Below are 23,728 nucleotides of genomic sequence, written 5' to 3' on the forward strand. Positions count from 1 at the left end.
GTCAGTGTAGTACTGACAGGTATACTGTGCTGCAATACAGATGTACTGCAGCATAGTATAACCTGTAAAAAGTGAAAAGTAAAAAATTAAAAAGGTTTTTAAATAAATTAATAAAGTGTAAAGAAAATTAAAATAAATGCCCCTTTCCCAATAAAACCCTATATTATCACTCAAAAAAATAATAAAAACACCCAAACCTATGCATAATAGGTATTTCCACATCCATAATGACTTGTACAATTAAATGATAATAGTATTTATCCCACACGGTGAATGTCGTACAAAAACAACAAAAAACGCAAATTTTGATCCAAAACACGTGGAATAAAAAAGATCAAAAGGTAGCATGAATCAGAAAAATGTTACTAATATAAAGTACAGCTTGTACTGCAAAAAATAAACCCTCACACAATGGCATTGGACAAAAAATAAAAAAGTTATGGCTGTCAGAACATGACAGCACAAAAAAGGGGAAAAAAGGATTTTGTTGAGAACAGGAAAAATAACAAAAAAGCTTTATAAATTGGGTATTGCCATGATCGTACCAATCCACAGAAAAAAAATTACATAATTTTTACCATACACTGAATACCATAAAAAAAAATACAAAAAGATGCCCAAAAATTTTACATTTTTCACAATATTTTGGAGTTTTTTACAAAAATGCTGCATGAATCAACAAAAATTTACCACTAAAATAAGGTACAATATGTCACGAAAAAACTATCTCAGAATTGCGTTGCTAAATAAAAGCATGTCAGAGGTATTAGCACTTAAAGAGACACATACCAGATTAGAAAAATTGGGCTTGGTCATCATGATAAAAATAGACGGCATCCTTAAGGGGTTAAAAATCTCATAACAAATTGACACAGCTCTTGGTATTTTCAGTCATGCATTGACATCCATAGAAATAAAGAAATTAGGATGGAATCTGTCACAATAAATCACAAGCTAAATTTTTGCCAAGTTCTGTATTTTTCATAATAATTCCTCACTGGGTAGAGCTTTGTTGGAGCGGGAATTGGTTCCCTTTCAATCCCTGTGTAGGGAACTGGACAAAATCCGAGCAATGGAAAGATGTGTCATAAAGAGAAATCCCTGAATTTCCACACTGTAGAAACTGCATAGTTTTTAGAAATTAAATGGGATTAGTTGTTTATAAAACGGTTAGTTCCCCACTATACAACAACTGGGGTGGAAAGTAAATATCTACTGATCTCAGGCTACCAGAAAGAAGTTACCAGACTATTAGAATTCTCTAGCATCAAAGGGTGAATAAAGTCATGTGAGCTTTTTTTTTTTTCACACGTCATAACATCATTTACGTTCTGCTCCTTCAGCAAACATTGAAATGATCATACCGCACACTTCTCGGCTGATTTGTTCTCATTCACAAGAAAGATCCTCTAATCTCCCTCAAACAGAAAGCTTTATTATGCTGTGCATTTCCCCAACCAAAGTACAATATTACCTGGTTGAACTCCCGTCTTAGCACCATGTGATGCTGTGAAACTGTGGGAACGACAGAATGTGCCTGGAGCAAACTTGGGTGGTTTATAAGAAATCTATACTGTTTTACATAACAATGTACGTGCATGTTCAGGAACATTTCACCTTTACATTCAAGACTATAACTAGTTAGACCTTTGGAGGTTACGGTGGCTTGTCAGATCACCAGGAACTGATTATGGGATTTAAGGTGACATCTATAACAGGCCTCTGCATGTCAGTGGGGTTACAGCAAAGAGAAATACCAAATTCAGCTCACCTCTCCCAGATTGGTGCTCGGACCTGTGCCCAACCAGGCACCCTCCATGGAACAAACAATAGCAGGTGGTCCAGTACGTCAAAGAATGCAGCTTTATTGTAGATAATAGCACACGTACAGGTAGATGTCAGACATGTTTCGAGCGCATGCTCTCTTCCTCGGTCACCGAGGAAGAGCGCATGCGCTCGAAACATGTCTAACATCTACCTGTACGTGTGTTATTATCTACAATAAAGCTGCATTCTTTGACGTGCTGGACCACCTGCTATTATGTCAGTGGGGTTCCCTCTTAACCAGTCGACATCTTTACACATGCACACTGATAATATACCACGCGTGAGACTACTTATGACAGCTCTTCAACATCCCTTCGGAAAATATTGCCGCTCAGTCATTTAGTATGTTAGCTAATGTATGATGGCGGTTTAATACAACCACAATGACAATTCAATTCATTGATCTTATTAATGATCAATAAGCATGTCTTTCTAATGTCTTAAAGGGGTACTCCAGTGGAAAACTTTTTTTTTTAAATCAACTGGTGCCAGAAAGTTAAACAGATTTGTAAATTACTTCTATTAAAAAATCTTAATCATTCCAGTACTTATTAGCTGCTGAATACTACAGAGGAAATGGTTTTCTTTTTGGAACACAGAGCTGTCTGCTGACATCATGACCACAGTGCTCTCTGCTGACACCTCTGTCCATTTTAGGAACTGTCCAGAGCAGCATATGTTTGCTATGGGGATTTTCTGGAAGGTTGTTAAAATGGACAGAGATGTCAGCAGAGAGCACTGTGGTCATGATGTCAGCAGAGAGCTCTGTGTTCCAAAAAGAAAACCATTTCCTCTGAAGTATTCAGCAGCTAATAAGTACTGGAATGATTAAGATTTTTTTAATAGAAGTAATTTACAAATCTGTTTAACTTTCTGGTACAAGTTGATTTAAAAAAAAAAAAAAAGTTTTCCACGGGAGTACCACTTTAAAGAAATGTGTATTGTATTATAGCCTAATATTATAGCCTACCAAATATCCAAATGGAGACAGCTCACCTCGAGACTGTTTTCCCCCGTGCTCGGATCTGCCGGTTCCGCCCCCGGCCACACAACGAAGGAACAAGGAAGAAGTATCCAGCATCCAGGTGAATTCCAAGGGTATACTTTATTGAAGACTTGCAAATACACGTACAACACTCTGACGCGTTTCGCGCGTTAACGCTTAATCATATTATAGCCTAAATCTAGCACAGTGGTCTTCAACCTGCGGACCTCCAGATGTTCCAAACCTACAACTCCCAGACAGCCAATGCAACATTTGGAGGTCCGCAGGTTGAAGACCACTGATCTAGCATATTGACTAGCATTATGTCTCCTGCCATATCAACTTTTTTCTCCTGTGAAAATCTGTAGTGTCAAGTCTCCTTTGACCCAACAACATCCACAGGTATGCTGATATTTTTCGGTATGTTCACACATACAGGATCTGCTGCATATTTTCTGTAGCTGATTTTGCCACCCATTGAAGTTAACGGATATTCAGCAGATCCTGTACGTGTGAACGTACCTAAAAATATCAGCATGTCTGTGGATGTTGTTGGGTCAAAGGAGACTTGGCATTACAGATTTTCACTGGAGAAAAAAGTTTACATGGCAGGAGACATATGCAGCAGATCCTGTACATGTGAACGTACCCTTAGGCTTTAAAAGTGATAAGAAACTAATTTTGCTTATGAAAAGAGATGGCATTGGGTAAATATTTACAATAATTTACGGCATAGGAATAGAGAATAGTTATACTGCATGAGTGATCTAAGCTAAAAAAAATGTACTGTATATACTCGAGTATTTCAGCACGATTTTTCGTGCTGAAAACGCCCCCCTATACTAATACTCGAATGAACTCTCCGCCTGTCAATCCCTTCACAGTGGTCTTCAACCTGCGGACCTCCAGATGTTGCAAAACTACAACTCCCAGCATGCCTGGACAGCCATTGGCTGTCCGGGCATGCTGGGAATTGTAGTTTTGAAACATCTGGAAGTCCGCAGGTTGAAGATCACTGCGGCCTTTGTTATCATCCAGACCCCCCTTTAGTTTTCTACTCACCTCCCCTCGGTGGGAAGGAAGGGTGAGCTGGTCCGGGCCATCTATGCTGCAAGGGCCGTCCGGTGGGGAGGATTAGTCGTTCCGGGCTGTCCATCTTCACCGGGAGGCCATCTTCTCCGCTCCGGGCCGGCCCCGGACTAATGACGTTGCCTTGACGACGATGCACAGGGACGTCCGTGCACAGCAGACGTCCGTGATGTCCCTGCGCATGAACGTCCCTGTGCGTTGTCGTCAAGGCAAATTCATTAGTCTGGGACCGGGCCCGGAGCGGAGAGGAGGGCCTCCTGGGGAAGATGGACAGCCCAGAACGACTAATCCTCCCCACCGGACGGTCCCTGCAGCATAGATGGCCCGGACCAGCTCACCCTTCCTTCCCACCGAGGGGAGGTGAGTAGAAAACTAAAGGAGGGTCTGGATTACGACGAAGGCCGTAGTGATCTTCAACCTGCAGACCTCCAGATGTTTCAAAACTACAACTCCCAGCATGCCCGGACAGCCGATGGCTGTAGGGCATGCTGGGAGTTGTAGTTTTGCAAAATCTGGAGGTCCGCAGGTTGAAAACTACTGATGAAGGGATTGAAAGGCGGTAATGATGAAGGGGGGGGGATGATGACGGGGGGAATGATGACAGGGTGATGATGACGGGGGTGTTAATGACGGGGGTCTGGATAATGACGGGGGTCTGTATGATGATGGGGGGGGGGATGATGTATTTCCCACCCTAGGCTTATAGTTGAGCCAATAACTTTTCCTGGGTTTTTGGGGTGAAATTAGGGGCCTCGGCTTATATTTGGGTCGGTTTATACTCGAGTATATACGGTACCTTTGCTACTACAATGCCTGATAAAAACTTAGTTCCAGTTCCTGCAGTAAAAAACAGGATCTAAAAACTAAAACAAAGTTGTAATGAGGAATGATAAGAAAATCTGAACAGCTTTCAGACAATGAAATAATATTTGATATGCTCCATTGACAAAATGGAAGTCATTTGAAAAGACAGCACATAAGCCTTGTTGGAATTCTCAGCGTGTCTTGCTTTCTCACAAGTCTTCTGTTGACAGCAAGTTTATCCAGAATTTGTGCCATCCAGCTGCTCAAAAATTTCACAGCATCCCTCCCTAAGGACGATTGATCTTCGAATCTCCTGAATGCCTACGAAGCTACGAAGTGAAATGGCTAAAAACACAGATCATATTTCCCTCCACTAACATTTCCTTTCCTAATTCTATGATGTCATGGCCCAACCTAATTGCCTACAATAATCAGAGTTGTAAGGATCTTTTTCATTGTATCTATAGAACTTGTCAAGATTCACACAAGATTTATCCCCAGGTCTAACAACTGGTGATCCACAGGATGTTGTTACACAAAAGGCTTTTGTGTGGCCTACAGCCCTCTTGAGAATTCAATAGCTTTTAGTGTATTGAAGTATATACCTAAAAACACATAAAGAAGATTTACTAGATGACATTGTATTACATGAATGACAGTCATTGAAATGACCAGTGGCCTCGCCTCCTCCGCTCATACAATGAATATATGTTGCACATGCACCGCACAGGATACATACAAAACATGTGCCCATCATGTCACACGATTACCTATCTATCTACTTACCTATTTATCTAGCAATTGGAAAATGCCGCCGCACTCACAAGTTGTGATAAACTGGCTTTCATCCATGACAAACAGGCAATGTTTTGGCTGCGCAATTACAACCTTTTTCAAGCTTGAAACGTTGCATGTTTGTCATGGAAGAAAGCCAGATTTTCTTCAATCTATCTATCTTTCCTTTCCTATATCTAAGAATTCTATTTATCTGTCTGTCATCCATCCATCTGCTTATCTATCAATATATCTACCAATAATTCATTTTGCCACATATAACCACATATTGTGACCATACTGTTACTGAATAGAAAAAGACTATACACAGACCAATATCTCCCCACACAGTGGTAGACTACACAGTCTCTAAAGACCATATAAGTGATTACAGTGCAGGTACATTCAGTGACATTTTCTCTGATCAGAGTTTATCACTTTATCTTTCAGCCACAACTGATTTCAGTAGAACCTGCCAGATAAACATATTGAAAGATCTTCCCTACAGTTAATAGTATACTAATCCACCATACAACTGAACAGGGTTAAAGGAGGTGGTGAAAACTGTGAAACCACTCCCATGTCTTTCTATCACTATCTATCTATCTATCTATCTATCTATCTATCTATCTGTCTGTCTATCTATCTGTCTATCTCATATATATATATATATATATATATATATATATATATATATATATATCTCATATTTATCTATGTATATTTCAATCTATTTATCTATCTTTTTATTGTATATCTGTTTATATATCTATTTATCTATATATCTTTTTTGTCCATCTATCTTTCCCTAATATCTATCTCATATATATCTATATATCTCATATCTATCTATCTATCTATCAATCTATCTCATATCTATCTATCTCATATCTATCTATCTCATATCTATCTATCTATCTATCTATCTCATATCTATCTATCCTTTCTGTAATATCTATCTATCTCATATCTATCTATCTATCTATCTATCTATCTATCTATCATTTCTGTAATATCTATCTTTCTATCTATCTCATATCTATCTATCCATCTATCTATCTATCGTCTATCTATCTATCTATCCTTTCTGTAAAATCTATCTATCTCATATCTATCTATCTATCTATCTCATATCTATCTATCTATCTATCTATCTATCTATCTATCTCATATCTATCTATCTCATATCTATATATCTATCCTTTCTTTAAAATATATCTCATATCTATCTATCTATCTATATCATATCTATCCATCTATCCTTTCTATAATATCTATCTATCTGTCTATTTATATGTTCCCAAATATCTATTCATCTATGTACCCATCTATCTTGTGACACATTAGTGGTGCGGTGTTACTGCATTCCAAACAAAGAAGTAGCACAAGCGATGAAAATAAATCAGGCTGTAAATGTGATAAATATCAAATCCCATTGAGCAGAACAGATCCCAAATATTGAGTTAGCAACAGAATCTGCTGCAGTGCAGTAAATCAGCGTGGTACTGTAGCCACACCACTGTCTACTATCATACTGCTGCATAATGCAGCAAGACAAAGAGAACTCCTTATTCATGTCAATGTGACTCACCTGCTGTAAGCGGCTCGTGAGCTCTGCTATGTCACTGCGAGGAGTAAATGTATTAAAATGGAAATACGTCTGCCTCAAAGCCCCATCATTTTGTGCAGAAATGCTCTGAATGACTTCTGTCAATGGGCTGTTAACACTTCATTTCTTTAAGGAGGTAGCGGCTCTCAAGGCATGCTTAACATTATGGACAAGATTCAAGCAGATGGGTAAACCACATGCAGGATCCATAGACTAGCACAAGAACAGTCTATTTCTTATACCTGTGGGTAGAGATCTTAATGACTTCATCAGACTGAGGATGGTAAATGTCATACTAAGGGTATAGCCAAAATATAGAACAAACTCCAAGATGTGGACGGGATACACAGGCGATCGGCAACCAGGTAGCAGGATAAAAAGTTTTATTCACCCATAATGCAACACGTTTCACAGCACAGCTGCTTGATCAGGTGATGAAGCAGCTGTGCTGTGAAACACGTTCCATTATGGGTGAATAAAACTTTTTATCCTGCTACCTGGTTGTCGAGCGCCCGTGTATCCCGTCTACATCTTGGAGTTTGTTCTATATTTTGGCTGTATCTGACGAGACAAGGAGTGGCTGCCTGACACCTCATTTATATTCTATGCCCTGATCCATTCTTGTACTTGGTGGAGTGTAACCCATTGGTGGGTAAGAGCAATACCCACCTTTATTAATTCCTTTGTGCAACAACGATATCACACTATGGAGCGCTGTCTGCCTTTTGTTTTAACATACTAAGGGTATAGAAATCATAGCGGGACAAGTTCAAGATCATATCATTACGCTTTAAGGAGCAGTCGATTAAATAAACTGAATTTCGAATATCTAGGGATGAGAACCTAGAAGTTTACATATAGAGTCTATGGTATCTCCTTCAACAGGATCTGTCAAATGACTTTTTATTATATTTACATCTGGGATAACACTGGCAGGAGCTATTACATCCACAGAACTTTACCAGAAAGAAGCCGAGGAGTGTGTCAGGTGATACCTGTCGGGAATTAATAGAGACTGATGTGTTGGTTTATGTATTCAAGGGCCCATGCAGTTTATTTTTTCAACTGCAAACCTATATCGGAGGACAACTACAGTATTTTTCACCGTATAAGACGCACTTTTTCTTCCCCAAAACTGGGGGGGAAAAGTTGGTGCGTCTTATACGGCAAATACACATTAAAACCCTGTCCTATCCCGGCGGTCCCCGTGGCCATCAACGGCTGGGACCCGCGGCTAATGCAGGACATCACCGATTGCGGTGATGCCCTGTATTAACTCTTCAGACACGGCGATCAAAGCTGATCGCCACGTCTGAAGCGAAAGTGACACTAACCCGGCTGCTCAGGTGAATTTGCGGCATCCCGAACAGCTTACAAGACACAGGGAGGGACCTTACCTGCCTCCTCAGTGTCTGCTCCGTGCCGGGATCCCCTGCATGGCCGGCGTTCTCCTTCGCCGTCATAACATCGTCGTGCACGCCGTCCCGTCATCCAATAGGAGCGGCGTGCGTAGTGACGTGATGGCGGCAACGGAGAGCGAGGATACCGGGCAGCAGAGATGTTCCGGAGCGACGGGGACACCCCTGGGACACAGCAACAGCGATGGAGGGCAACATCCAGGGCAGCGGTGACGGGTCCGGAGCGGAGGGGACACGTGAGTATTACCTCCTATACCAGTGTTCTTCAACCTGCGGACCTCCAGATGTTGCAAAACTACAACTCCTGGCCGTTGGCTGTCCGGGCATGCTGGAAATTGTAGTTTTGCAACAACTGGAGGTCCGCAGGTTGAAGATCACTGTCCTATACTTTACATTGTATTTGGTTCAGAATCTTTTTTTTCTAGATTTTCCTCCTTTAAAATTGGATGCGTCTTATATGCCGGAGCGTCTTATATGGTATGTTGGGTGGTTCGTATATCTAGCGATGCGTCCCATTTTAGGCTAAGAGGCAACAGATTGGATGTTGGATGCAAAAAATCCATCTTAATCCACCTAGGACATTTTTCAGGCACTGGACATATGCGATCCTAGTTAATAGCTCCATGGCTTCCAGTCTGGAGGGAATCCCATGGATGTTTTAGAAATAGTGGCACAGCATGGGAGATGAATGTATTCAGCCTCATTTACTGCAAACATTTAGGTCGCACTGCCATTTCCATCCAAGATAGGGTGTGGTGTCTTAATAGTTGTACCTTTCCCATTTAGCTTGTAATTTATCCTCATAAATGAATAAAGACAAAGCCCAACTACTAAAAGAAAGACAGTGGTAGGAAGCCTATTAAGTCATGTTTGTCTGCAGTCAATTTATACACTATTGTCCACGCAGGCATCAAAGCCATAGAATATACAACACATAACTGAACACTGTTTTCCAACCTGTCTGTGTAGGAACATTTACTGGTCTCCAAAAGACACCTAAGAAAACATTCCATATGACAGGAAAGAGTGTACTGCTCACAGTGATTATACTGGCACACACTTATCACTGACACACACTGACTGCAGACTCACATTGACACTTCATTGTGGAAGCGGACACTAGTGCTGGACGTGCAAGTAATTCATGGCAGGAGTTGAAGAGACAAATCTCTGAGGAAACATCATACTTTCACTGCTCCTTAACACTTAAAGGGGTATTCCAGGAAAACACTTTTTTTTAGATATATATCAACTGGCTCCAGAAAGTTAAACAGATTTGCAAATTACTTCTATTAAAAAATCTTAATCCTTTCAGTACTTATGAGCTTCTGAAGTTAAAGGACAACTGTAGTGGTACACTTTTATATATGCCCGTGCCCGGGCCTCAAAAATAAACAAAATAAACTCATACATACCTTCCTACGAGCCCCCGTTTGTCCAACACAGGCCTCACGGTCCGGCAGTGGTGACGTCATTCCACTTCTTGGGGACGGGTACGCCGCAGAGCTGTCGGCGTATCACCGGCCGTAGCGATGTCCCGCCCCGGCCTGTGATAGGCTGAGCCCACTGTCATGTAAGGAGCTCTTGCCAGCTTCTTACATGACAGTGGGCTCAGCCTATCACCGAGCGAGGCGGGACATCGCTACGGCTGGTGATACGCCGACGGCTCTGCGGCGTCCCCGTCCCCAGGAAGTGGAATGACTCAGCACTGCCGGACCGTGAGGCCTGTGCCGGACCAACGGGGGCTCGTAGGAAGGTATGTATGAGTTTATTTTGTTTATTTGTGAGGCCCGGGCACAGGCATATATAAATGTGTACCACTGCAGTTGTCCTTTAAGGTTGTTCTTTTCTGTCTAAGTGCTCTCTGATGACACGTGTCTCGGGAACCGCCCAGTATAGAAGCAAATCCTCATAGCAAACCTCTTCTAAACTGGGCGGTTCCCGAGACAGGTGTCATCAGAGAGCACTTTGACAGAAAAGAACAACCTTAACTTCAGAAGCTCATAAGTACTGAAAGGATTAAGATTTTTTAATAGAAGTAATTAACAAATCTGTTTAACTTTCTGGAGCCAGTTGATATACATATATATATATATATATATATATATATATATATATAAAAAGTTTTTTTCCTGGAATACCCCTTTAAGCACATCACAACATAACATAGTGTGTTATTACCAGCAGAAGAGTAACGGGAAGCTCCTTGGACCTCATGAAAATCTATAACAGCCCCAGAATCACTACCACTTTTGCACACCTAATTTTGCAGAAAGGACTGACCATCATGGCTTGAAAAGCGGTAATGCAACTATGTCATGGAAACGCAGGCTTTAACAGTAACATAATAAACAAGCTTGAAAAGTCTTAAAATGCAATAGTAAGATTAACAAAGACCTGAACATCTCATACACAAATTAATATTTAAAGGGTTGGTGCCTGGCAGTGATATTTTACATATTCTTCATGGAATGTCAATATATTTACACAGTTGTGGTCATAACCAGGCCTCCCTTTGTACACACATGTGCACTTTAGCAACTGATTGTACCTGACATATTAACCCCTTAAGGACACAGCCCATTATGACCATAAAAACCAGAGCATTTTTTGCACATCTGACCACTGTCACTTTAAGCATTAAAGGGGTATTCTGGGCAAAAACATTTTATCCCCTATCCAAAGGATAGGAGATACGATTTCTGATCGCGGGGGCCCGCCACTGGGACCCCCCGCGATCTCCCTGCAGCACTCGCATTATATGGAAACCTCAGTGTTTCTGGGACTGGAGACGTGATGTCAAGCACACCCCCTCCATTTATGTCTATGGGAGGGGGTAACACCAGCATTTTAGTGAAAAAAATCAAACATTTTCACGTCCAACTTTAACGAAAATTTGTCAAACACCTGTGGGGTATTGAGGCTCACTATACCCCTTGCAACCTTCTGTGAGGGATATAGTTTCCAAAATGTTTTTATTTTTTTATTTTTTTTATGTTTATGTCAGAAACGCTGTAAATCCCCTCAAATGTACATGGCTCTCTCACTCCTGAGCCTTGTTATGCGTCCGTAGGGCATTTTACACCCACATATGGGGTATTTCCGTATTCAGGAGAAATTGCTTTACAAATTCTGGGGGTTCTTTTTTTTCCTTTTACCTCTTGTTAAATTATGGGGCACCACCAGCATGTTAGTGTAAATTTTTTTATTTTTTTACACTAAAATATTGGTTTACACCTCAACGTATCCATTTCATAAGAGGTAAAAGGAGAAAAAGCTCACCAAAATTTGTTAGGCAATTTCTCTCAAGTACGGAAATATCCCATATGTGGCCCTAACCTGTTGCTTTGAAATATGACAGGGCTCCGAAGTGAGGGAGCTCCATGCGCATCTGAAGCCTAAATTCGGATTTGCATAGGGGTGAACCCGGATGCAAGCGTCCGATACCAAAAATATTCTACGCCAGTGATTCCCAAACTGGGTGCCCCCAGCTGTTGTGAAAATCCCAGCATGCCTGGACAGTGAATGGCTGTCCGATAATACTGGGAGTTGTTGTTTTGCAACAGCTGGAGGCTCCGTTTTGGAAACACTGCTGTACGAGGCAGTTTAGTGTAGTGTAGTGTTTTTAGGCTACATTCACACGGCAGGGGATTACAGCGAGTTTCCCGTTGGGAGTTTGAGCTGCAGCGGAAAATTTGCTGTGCATGCTGGGAGTTGTATACAACAGCTGGAGGCACACTGGTTGCAAAACACTGAGAGTTTGTTACTTAACTCAGTGTTTCGCAACCAGTGTGCCTCCAGCTGTTGCAAAACTACAACTCCCAGCATGTACGGTCTGTCACTGCATGGTAACAAACTCAGAGTTTTGCAACCAGTGTGCCTTCAGCTGTTGCAAAACTACAACTCTCAGCATGCACTGACAGCCAAAGGGCATGCTGGAGGCACACTACTTTAACTCTCAGCATGCCCATTGGCTGTCTGTGCATGCTGGGAGTTGCAGTTATGCAACAGCTGGGGGCACACTTCTTCAAAGAAAAAATGTGCCTCCAACTGTTGCATAACTACAAGTTCCAGCATGCATAAACAGCCAAAAGGCATGCTGGGAGTTGTAGTTTTGCAACCAGGTGTTGCAAAACTTCAACTCCAAGCATGCCCTTTGGCTGTGCATGCTGGGAGTTGTTGCTTAGCAATAGCAGGAGGCAAGCAACTCACCTCCTGCTGTATCTTACCACCACCAGTGAAGACCCTGCTGCCGCCTCTGCCAGGGGCCTTCGCCACCGGCCCTTCTTCCAGGGACCTCCGCCTGCCCCGATGGACAGGTAAGAGACCCCCAACTGCAGTGATCGCCGCCCAGCAGGCTCGGTGATTGATCGGTTGCCGGGACCGATCAATAACGCGATCGTGAGGGTTCACCTCACTCCTGCTGGGTAAGAGTGATTGGGGCTTTCTCGGACAGCCCTAATGACCCGCGAGCGGCGGAGACCAGAATTACCATGGGTGTATAGGTACTTAAGTACCAGGGAGCCAGGGCGTACCTGTACGCCATGTGTCCTTAAGTGGTTAAAGGGGTTGTACGCTGCCCTGTCTTTCGGAGCTCCGCACGCAGCGTACGGAAGTTCATTATTCCGAACGCCCCCTTCCCATAGACTTTGGTAGAGGGGGCGGGCGTGACATCATGAGGGGGCGTCACGCCTGGTGGCCGCGAACACGGTAGCCCGCACACAGCGTTCGGAGTAATGAACTTCCAGACGCTGCGTGCGGAGCTCTGAAAGGCAAGGCAGCGCACAACCCCTTTAAGCATTTGTACAGAAATAAACTATCCAGTGGTATCACTTCAAGGTCTGTGTCCTTATCGTTTCTCTTTAAAAAATGAATCATCTTGTAAGCTAATAACCCACCAAAGCTAACACTAAATTTGCACATTGGTCTATGGAATAATAATACAGTAAAAAAAAAAATAATGTAAAACCTTGAATTTTGTATTTTTTATTAAAATTTATCAATACATGCTCTCCTGACTTCTGACTTCTGGATTGTTATTGATTATTCTTTTACCTGTTGATTTTGTCCTGATTTTGTGTTTTCCTGTTTGGCTCAAGTTGTATTAAATAGCTTTGAGAGGTTTTGGCCAGTACAAGTGACTAGGAGATCCAGTGGTAACACAAGTATAGAGTTATTCTACAAGTCTTAGCACATGAGAAAGGTCCTAAATAATGTATTGACTTCATTCCATAAACTAATATAACTGTGGGTTACAACACATATTAAACCGTATTAAACTGTATTTCATGCTTGTAATTACAGAAAATACATATTTCCCTTATAAATAAAAGACAATATGAATAAATGGCCAATTTATACAGTGTGTCATTTTTTTTTCTTCTGATGCCCACTGATTTAACAAGTTGGAATAACACTTATCAGAGCGTTCTGAAAGTTGTTAAGCCGCAATTACTCATGGCGCATTTTAATATATTTAAGGTGCTAAAAAATAGCTTCTCCCACATATCAATGCATAAAGATCAACAGCTGCCTGAAGTGAGCAGCTGCATGTGCTAGCTGTGAAATTAGAAAAAAAAAGTTCTGGGAACTCCGATAAAGTTTCCTTCGTCATCAATTCCATGTAAAGACCACCATTTTAAAGGAAAATGATAACAGCAATCCATTTATCATAAGTGATATTTCTATTCAACTGCATATGTAATCCATGGTTTTTCTTGTTTATATATGGGGACAATAATTAGGCTGTGCCAGCGGGCACAGATGCCCAAATGTTGCTTATTTTTGCACATAAATAGTGATCTTTGAGAAAAATTCTCATTTATACAGAAAAATTGGCAAGAAAAAAGGATAAAAGAGGCTGGCCTCACATGAAGGGGGCATGCAGGGGGTCAACCTTTCTCACATGCAACTGTCAGGTCGTCATGCCACACTGAAAGTCGCAGACATTAAGCCAGTTCCTAACTGGCTTTTATTTCTGCACTGGGTGCATTTACTAAGAGGTATGGGATGTATTTACCCAGCGACATTTCTTTTTAACGTAGGATTTCAGGATATTACGTTGTTTGTTTTTTTTTTTTGTTTTTTTTTGTTTAACGAGTGATAAGTCACATGATCATTTCTCTTTTTAATGTTCTCTTAAAGTTACTTAGAGGTATGGGCCTCGAAAATAGGCAGAGCTTTTACTAATGTACGGCATACCAAAAAGCTACAGTTAGTAAATGTCCCCCATAGTTCTTCTTCTTACCCTAATATCTTTATGGAATACTTTTGTTATGTATCTGGAGTGTACAATCAGTATCTTTAACAAAGGGGCACATTATTAATTGAACTACTTCAATGGGATGCAACAACCAGCAAAAGTCATAAAAGGGATTATCAGCCTTTGACAACCCCTTTAATGACTTCTTTTTAATGTATTTATTTTTATTTTTATTTTACATGGACATCCCAATGTTACAAATTCTACAATAATAATCAGAGAATCTGGCAACACATGTTCATTTCCCCTATAGCTCCACCACAAGGGGGATTACATTTTTACTTTTGAAGTCAAATATGTTGGATATATCAGGTGCTCCAGAGTGTAAAGCTGGTCAAACACCTTTGATAGCTGGCAGCCAGTTGCTTGTGTAGCTGACAGCGCCCTCTCACAATCTGTCGATACACATAAATTCTTGTCTTGGCCAAGCACTCATATGTTCTCAATGAAAATATGCAGATAAGCAGCTACGAGACCCCTATGGTGATGGTTTATCCACTGTGGAAAAAAATATCAAGCAGTTGAAATCCAATATGCTCAAACCTTCTCTTCCCCAATATCATCGGTGAGGAGAGACTGAGGATATTCAATACACATTGGGTGATCGGCAGCTCCTGCCAACCATCTGATGGTGCCAGGATTCAAAATGGGGAACATCTATATTCATCTTTATAGGACATCTAAACCGACAACTACTTTATAGGGCATATGAAAAGACATCTGGCTTTTTTTGAAGATATAAGCCAGTATTGTTTTAGTTTAGCTAGATAACAACCAATATTTATACATGTCACCATATGTTGCTTTCTCATCAACGTCTATGTGTTTGGTGCTTGATCCCAAAGGAAATTAGGCTGTTCCACAGGAACTACTGTTGAGTAGATACCAAAGTGACTATAGAAAAACAGTCCCATGAGGGTCAAGAGCACACCTGTGTTTTGTGTCATTGAAGAGTTCATGTCGGTGGTTTACAGATGGTATAGGAAAAGAACGTAGAGTGGTCATAAGGAAGAGTGCACCTTCACCTCTTCCTGTATGGTTGTATCTTCTTTGATTGGATTTTAGTAAGTGGAAAACCCATATGGCAATGCAAACAAATGAGGACTGAGGGAAGTGCCGTGTAAGTCTAATGTATACTTTAAACAGCTTGAACAGCTCACACATAATACTGACACATGGTTTGTTTTCCTGTACCATAACGGAACATGATAAACTATCAGTGCTGTTAAAGTCTTATTCAGTCATGTTCCTTTTGGAAAGCTAACAAAACTGGATTTCTAACAGTTTTTTACACTTTCAACCCTTCTGGCATTCCTTCAGCAGTTTGTATATCACAGTTTAAGCACCTGCACTGTAGTAAAGATAACACAATACACTGTAATGAACGCATATCCGCAAAGTTTTATATTGTTCAACTATTTCTTCTTTCTTCCTCACAATGACATGCATATAACATAAGAAAGAATGGGAGCTCAACTAGATTAATGGCCAGATTATAAACATATAGAAAGCATTTGTTTCCAGTCAGAAGGCCTGAAGATCAGGGTAAACACCTAAGTCTTTACCAAACAAAATAGACAAAATTCATCCATTTGGCATTTTTTGTTTAAAGGGTACCTCTCATCAAATAAACTTTTGATATATTTTAGATTAATGAATGTTGAATAACTTTCCAATAGCATGTTAATGAAAAATATGCTTCTTTCTATTGTATTTTTCCCGATCAGTACTGTCAGCATGCTGGAGTCCTAAACACTCAGAGCTGCCAGCCTGCTTTGGTCACAGCCAAACAGGCTGTGAACAAAGCAGGCTGGCAGCTCCGAGTGTTCTCCTTTGTGAACAAAGCAGACTGGCAGCTCGTAGTGTTTAGGACTCCAGCATGAGTCTGAAATGCTTGCTGCCAGGACTGGTAGGGAGACCCCTAGTGGTCATTTCTTCAAAGTGGAAAATTAAATAGAAAGAAGCATATTTTTTAATAACATGCAATTGTAAAGTTATTCTGCATACATTAATCTATAATATATCAAAAGTTTTTTTGATGAGAGGTACCCTTTAATAGTGTATTAATAGTCAGTAAGCAGTAAAAGTCAACCACTAAGACCATCCCTTGGTCATTACAATTTTTCCCTTGTTTTCCACAGCTTATATTTGTTGGTCAACCTGCTATGACTCCATTACTGCAGGTACCCTAAAAATGCTTCAAAACACCAACTCTTTAAGAAGACCATTCCCCTCATTTCAATTCCCCTAAATGTATGGTACAATGAAACCTCTTTGAGAAGATCACTCAAAATTGCATTTAAAATGTGGTCTTCTATGAGGGTGGTTTTCTCAAAGAAAATGGCCACAATCATAATCTATGTTGGACTGAGAATCTTTCACACAAAATATGGCCCATGTAAAGGAGTGTTTTTCTCATATATGCGATCTTTTGGAGAGGTTTCACTATATATTGGCTTATTGTTTTAAAAAGACCACTCATTCGAAAAACTCTTTTGCTGCAATTGTGGGTGGTCATCTGAAAGATGTTTCAGTTGATAAGACTTTTATTCCCAGTATGTGTATTATGACATAACTGTCAATGGATTAAACATGAAGAATAACAATCTGACTATAATTGACCTGCTATCATGTCCAATCCCACCGACATTAGACTGATATGTAACTGCTATGATTTTAGTAATGAATTCAGCATACACTGGCTTCCAAAAATCTTAATAAATGTGAATATGACATTAATAATGGACAGAACTTTAACCCATTTAAGAGATTCCCTTCAGGTCTGATTAATTTCAGATTTAGATCCTTATTCATACTTGGAATTGTCCTGATTGTCCTGCGATTGTCCACATCATGTACAGAAGGGACTCTTGTCAAAGAGAGGAGTCCATGTTCCTATACAGTGCACCAAATTGCTGGGATGGATGCAGAGCACCAGACCCAGCCAATGTAGTGCCTGGAAGTTGTGATGCATACTACACCACCACCTACCTCCAGGCCACTCAGTGCAAAAGAGGGACAAAACAAATCTGAAATAAATTCAAAAAATTTGGATTCCAATGAATCAAGATTTTTTGGTAAAATATGGACTCCCCAATACCTTATGCACAGCAGGGGAGATTTATGAAAAGCTGTGTAGAGAAGGAGTGGTGTAGTTGCTTGTAGCAACCAATCAGATTGCTTCTTAAATTTTTCACAGGCCTGAAGCAATCTGATTAGATGCTATGGGCAACTTTTCCTCTACACAGGTTTTGATAAATCTCCCTCACCGTGTACAATTTGCATGCATTCTGTATAGATAAATACACACAGCATTTGCCCACACAGTTCATTTTCATCTACAATGGCAGGCTAGTGGAATCCTTGTGTTTTTACATAATATGTTCCACATTTCAGATTTTCTTCATTATTTCTCTGTTTACCTCCTGGCAGCTGCTCACAGAATACTTAGAACATAATACTGTGACATCATGGAGATACAAAAAAGCATACTGTAGGACATCTGAGACCCACTTAATATTGCCACCCACTGGGTACTATATATATATACATATATAAAAAATCCAAAGAGAACAGCACTCCTGTAGTTCCTTACAAAAATGGTGAGGTGCACACAGTCAAGACAGATCCAGGTCACAGATCTCCATAGACAGCAAACGAAATAGGCGACAGCACTCTCATAAGATGCAAATAAGCGGTCTTTATTCACACAGGTGTGATGGTGACGTTTCGGCTAGCTCACCTAGCCATTATCGAGCAATAAAGTGTGCAAACAACAGAGTATATATGGCCGCGCAGGGCCCATTAATTAGTGACATCATAAACAAAAATAAGGCAAAAATACATAAATGCGTACATGTGATAAAGTGATCAGTGCTTCAGTAAACACTAGTAAGGCATCCGCAACCGGAATGCAAAGTGCGATCATACAGGTATACAAAAAATCATGATGTACAGTAAAAAATTACATAATCATGTGCATGTGTACGTGACGTTGTCTGATTACCTGGGCGGGGACACGGGAGCTCACCGGGTTGGGATGGGAGACAGCATATAAACAAAGACACATGTCTTGTGGTACGGAACGCCGCTCCTCACAGCGCGCATTCTGGAACAGGAAGTGGCATCACAGTCGGTCTTGATTCGCTGTCGCTAGGCTACGAGGAAGCTTCTGCCTGCGCAGGCGCTCTGAAGCTCTGGATCCCTTCACGGCCATATTAGTGTAGGGCAATAGGTCACAGCACTCCCACTGAGCTTCTAGCACACTGGCCAATCAGGGCGGCTACGGAATCGCGGTTTCCCTTCCCCATATCTATTCCTTATTTCTAATCCTCATCTCCCGTCCTCAGAGGGGGGCTGAGCCGTGATAAAGATATTGTAAGATGAAAATGAAAGGGGTCTGGCTTAAAGGTTGGGCGTGTATTTTCAAGATGGGCATGGAATGCATGGAGGGTGTGGCTTGCCAGCCAGACTGACACATTCCCCAGGAGATACAGAGCAGAGCTTCTGGAGAAAGGTACCAGAAGTCCTATATACTTGCGGGGGGTAGGCTATGGTTAATATCACTATACTATGTTTTTATTTGACATATAAGTAACATGTGACCAAGTATTATCGAAATATCTCGTGCCATACAGAAGTTATGCTGGAACATACATTTTACTATAAATTTGCATTGGACTTTAAACAAAAACCCAGATTGATGCAAATGAGGGAATGTTAGGATAAATGTATCTATCATATATGTTTAGTAGACGAATAAGTAACATGTGACTGAGTATAATCAAAATATCTCCAGCTGTTTGGAAGTTATGCTGGAACATACATTTCCCATTGATTTACATTGGACTTTAAAAAAAAAAAAAACAAGAACTACGCAAATGGGGGTAGGTAAGGGTTAAATAACTAACCTTTATTTTTAGTTGACATATAAGTAACATGTGATCAAGTATTATCGAAATATCTCCAGGGGGTTGGAAGTTATGCAGTAACATATATTTCCCATAGACTTGTATGGGACTTTAAACAAAAACCCCGGCCCTTGCAAATGAGGGTGGGAAATGGTTAATTTACCTATCATATGTTTGTTGTTGACATATAAGTAACATGTGTGCCAAGTTTCATGTTCATATCTTTAGCAGTTTGGAAGTTATTCAGTAACATATATTTCCCATAGACTTGTATGGGACTTTAAACATAAACCCTGACCCTAGCAAATGGGGAGAGTAAGGGTTAAATTACCTATCCTATGTTTGTTGTTGACATATAAGTAACATGTTTACCAATATCCCGACCTCATATCCTGACATCACATCCCAACCCCATATTCTGTCCCCATATCCTGTCCCCATTTCCCGACCCCATATCCCGTCCTCATATCCCGTCCTCATATCTCGTCCCTATTTCCCGTACTCATATCCCGACCTCATATCCCGCCCCTATATCCCGCCCCATATCCTGTCCCCATATCCCGACCTCATATCCCGTCCCTATACCCCGACCCCGAATCCCGTCCCCATATCACGACCCCAAATCCCGTCCCCATATCCCGACCCCCTATCCCGACCCCCTATCCCGTACTCATATCCTGGCCTCATATCCCATAGGGATATGAGGACGGGAAGTTGGAATGGTGCCTAGAAGTTTAGGAGACCCACTCAGATGCAAGATCGTTGTACCTTTTTATAAAAATAACACATTTCTGCATTCTAGCTCACTATGCGGGGTCTCAGACACAAGCAGCTATTTTACATACTTTATATTATTTCTATGTATGCTTCTGTTGCGGTTTCCCGTCAGTAGGAGGGGGCCCATCTCTTTTTAATATTGGGCCCTATGAATTCTAGTTACTCCAATAAAAGTAGACAACTAAAATTATTGTAAAATTATTTTAATGTATCAGGCCCTGGTACTGTGGATACAATGACGTCACTTATCCCTGGCAGGGTCTTTGCCTGGGGCAGCAATGTTGCAAGGAGCAGCACTTGAGTAAAATAATAGTTAGTTTTGATGTAGCTGCTGCCGCCATGATGTGGCCCAGGAAAGAATTTAATATTTTCCCCCTTTGGTTGAATCGCCATGGGTCAGAACTGCAGCAAAATTATACCAGTAGATTTGTGATGGGTTTCACCACTTTTTGTGTATAAGGATGAGATCTACTAAACAAAATCTTCTTTAGCACACATGGTTATTGCTGGGTATCTGTGACAGATCTGCATGAAAAAATGCCAATGCATGTTGAAACACACTAAGGGTAGGGTCACACGTAACAGATCACCCTAAAGCAAGCCCCCAACTGTGCCAGTGTGCATTCTTGTACCAGCAATCCGCTGCTACGACCATACACAGGAATCTGCGCGACTATAGCAAACTGAGCGTGCATGCGCAGTTTACTCTCAGACATCGCGGTCACTCTCTGCCTAGCTCCGGGAGCAGTGGAATGGCCGCAATGTCTGTGAATAAACTGCGCATGCACGCTCAGTTTACTACAGTCCCGCAGACCCCTGTGTGTGTGCTTGTAGCAGTGAATTGCTGCTACAAGAAGACACACGGGCACAGGCTGGGGGCTCACTCTAGAGTCGGTCATCACAGTTCTGCAGCGTGAAATACACTGCGGATCCATTATGTGTGACCCTACCCTAATGGAGTATATATAGTAGTGCAATAAGCTGTAAATACTTAGGGACATTAAAGATTACCTGTCATCAAATCATATTTTCTAAACTAACTCAGATTCTATTCCCTAACTACTTCCTACAACACTCCTGCTCTTAAAAAATTTTTTTCCTAGCTTTGAAAAGCTGTGAATCATACCTTTCCCCTTGCTCACATTGTGTGAGCTCCCGTGGGCATTCCTGAGCAGGCAAGAGCTGAAGCCTGCAAGAGCTATGTCTCGCCATGCCCCACACGCTCTTCCTGAGTTTGGTCTCCTGCCGGGCTGGGAGGAGACCAAACTAACTGTTTGACTTGCAGCAGGGAACAGAACAGAGCCACCTAGTTGCCGTTTTTTTCAATCACATTAAAAACATATAAAGGTTGAGAATTTTAACAGCAAGTAAATAGCAAAGTGTCTTATAATTACATAAGGAACAATATATTAAAAGTTTAGGTACTCTTTAAAGGCTCGTACATTGCACCACAGTATGTGTCATCTTTACATTCACGTCCTTTAAGGTTATAAAGAAAACTTTCACTGTACAATTTTACATATAGCTGACGGATGTGAGATCCACTGCAGTAAACAAACTTCTAAGTTGTCCTGAGAGCTGGAAAAACTGACTGTATGGTCGCTCTTCACTGTACACCATGATCATTCCACAATATGTACCATGCAATTCTAAAGTAAAGCCAAGAATTACTCCGCTGGTGTCCTAGCATGAAAGCCAACTCTATCAGTCTTGGTTTTTTTTGGGAAGATTTTATTTAGCATAGTAGCTTCATGATGTCATGCAGAGCGCCTGCTGTCAGTTTTCAGCAATTTGTAATACTAGCTCTCAGTTTTTCCACCACCTGTACTTGCAATCTCCTTAAGTACCATACACAATGAAGATGCAAAAGTTATGGCGCTAGGACAAGCAAGATAAAACCGATTGGTTCCACATCATTTGGAAGTGGGAAATGGTGTTCCTCTCCAGAGATTTGGTCATAAAGAAACTATAGAAATGTGCGGCTCCGTAGCCCTTGCGTTTCGCTATTTAACTGGCCAAAAAGGAGAATTGGGCAAAAGCTGTCAATCTTCTAAACTATAAATGAATCTTGCTTGCCGGTTGGAAACTGCTTTTCTGTCAGAGACCGTGAAAAAAAAAAGGTTTACTCCTATGTAAATAAATGTAGGGAATTGACGATATAAAATTATCTGAGCCACAAGATGGCAGCAAAATCTTGAAGAATAAAAAAGGGAATTATACTACCTATCGATGGCTGGTTTGAACAATTTACAACAAAAATGTGTAGCTTACTCCGTTTCTTAATACAGTGCTTCTCAACCAGGGTGCCTCCAGCTGTTGCAAAACTACAACTGCCAGCATGCCCGGACAGCCTTCGGCTGTCCGGGCATGCTGGGAGTTGTGGTTGTGCAACAGCTGGAGGCACCCTGGTTGAGAAACACTGTCTTAATATGAAATGTGGAAATCACTTTATTTAGCACCAAAATACAGTTGTCCAATTCCACCTTATATTAAAATGATTTTCTTATTCTCAAGCTGCCCATCGCAAACATACAAGAGGACTCTGCAATCTCCTCCATATGTAAGCAATGGACAATTATCATATACATCCTATCATTATATCGGATGGGTAAAATGGTGAAGTCGGATCTTTAAACCTCTTTAATGATAAACATGCTGCATACTTTTTAAGCACCCATAATCTGGAAATGATATGAGACTTATCATTTGGCCTCTAGTCTTCCTCTTCTATAATCCCTGGCCATATTTACCACGTGTTTCCACTTTTAATTCATGGCAAGTACAAAAAAAATCCCAGTTAGGACCCAAAACATTGTTTACTAGTTGTGTAGCATACATCAAAGAAAAGATAAGAAAGGATTTTAAGTTATTCCATATGTTTTTTCTTTTTCCGGATGATGTAAAGAAAAATAATAAAGATTTACTCAATGATTAGGGAAAAATGATGGTGGCCGAAAATTTGCATTTCTGAATCCTATGGCTGCTATGCCAAGGCAATGATACATATACTCAACCCCCACCCATTTATACATGTCAGGCAAAGGACCTGGGGACATAGCAGTCATAACCTCTATAGTCAATGCACAGGGGTAGATAGACATTCCGGCCACATTTCCACACTCCACACTCAACTGGAGATGGTATGGTAGATGGAGATGGACCTGGAGATTCCGCACACTAGCCCTTTATGCGGCATGCTTTCAGTAGATGGACTGTAGATGGACACATACTGAACTTTCTCTTCAGCTCAATAAATAAGGTGAGATGGAAGGA

The 23,728-nt window shown here is 41.0% G+C and overlaps 1 protein-coding gene across 4 annotated transcripts in view; it reads right to left on the minus strand.

The window, feature by feature from the left end:
- The window catches only part of NRG1 (neuregulin 1), a 155,544-nt gene that overhangs the window by 116,233 nt on the left and 15,583 nt on the right, over positions 1-23,728 (minus strand). For 2 of the 4 annotated variants that reach the window (XM_056569316.1, XM_056569313.1), the window contains exon 1: positions 3,875-3,987. The exons of the other annotated variants lie outside the window; for them this stretch is intronic. In XM_056569316.1, the coding sequence (XP_056425291.1) occupies positions 3,875-3,968 (94 nt within the window). In that variant the 5' untranslated portion in view covers positions 3,969-3,987. Of the gene's footprint in view, positions 1-3,874; positions 3,988-23,728 lie in introns of those variants that run through there. 4 annotated transcript variants of the gene reach the window in all.

This window comes from Hyla sarda, chromosome 1 (assembly GCF_029499605.1).
Source record: "Hyla sarda isolate aHylSar1 chromosome 1, aHylSar1.hap1, whole genome shotgun sequence".
Taxonomy (NCBI): Eukaryota; Metazoa; Chordata; class Amphibia; order Anura; family Hylidae; genus Hyla; species Hyla sarda.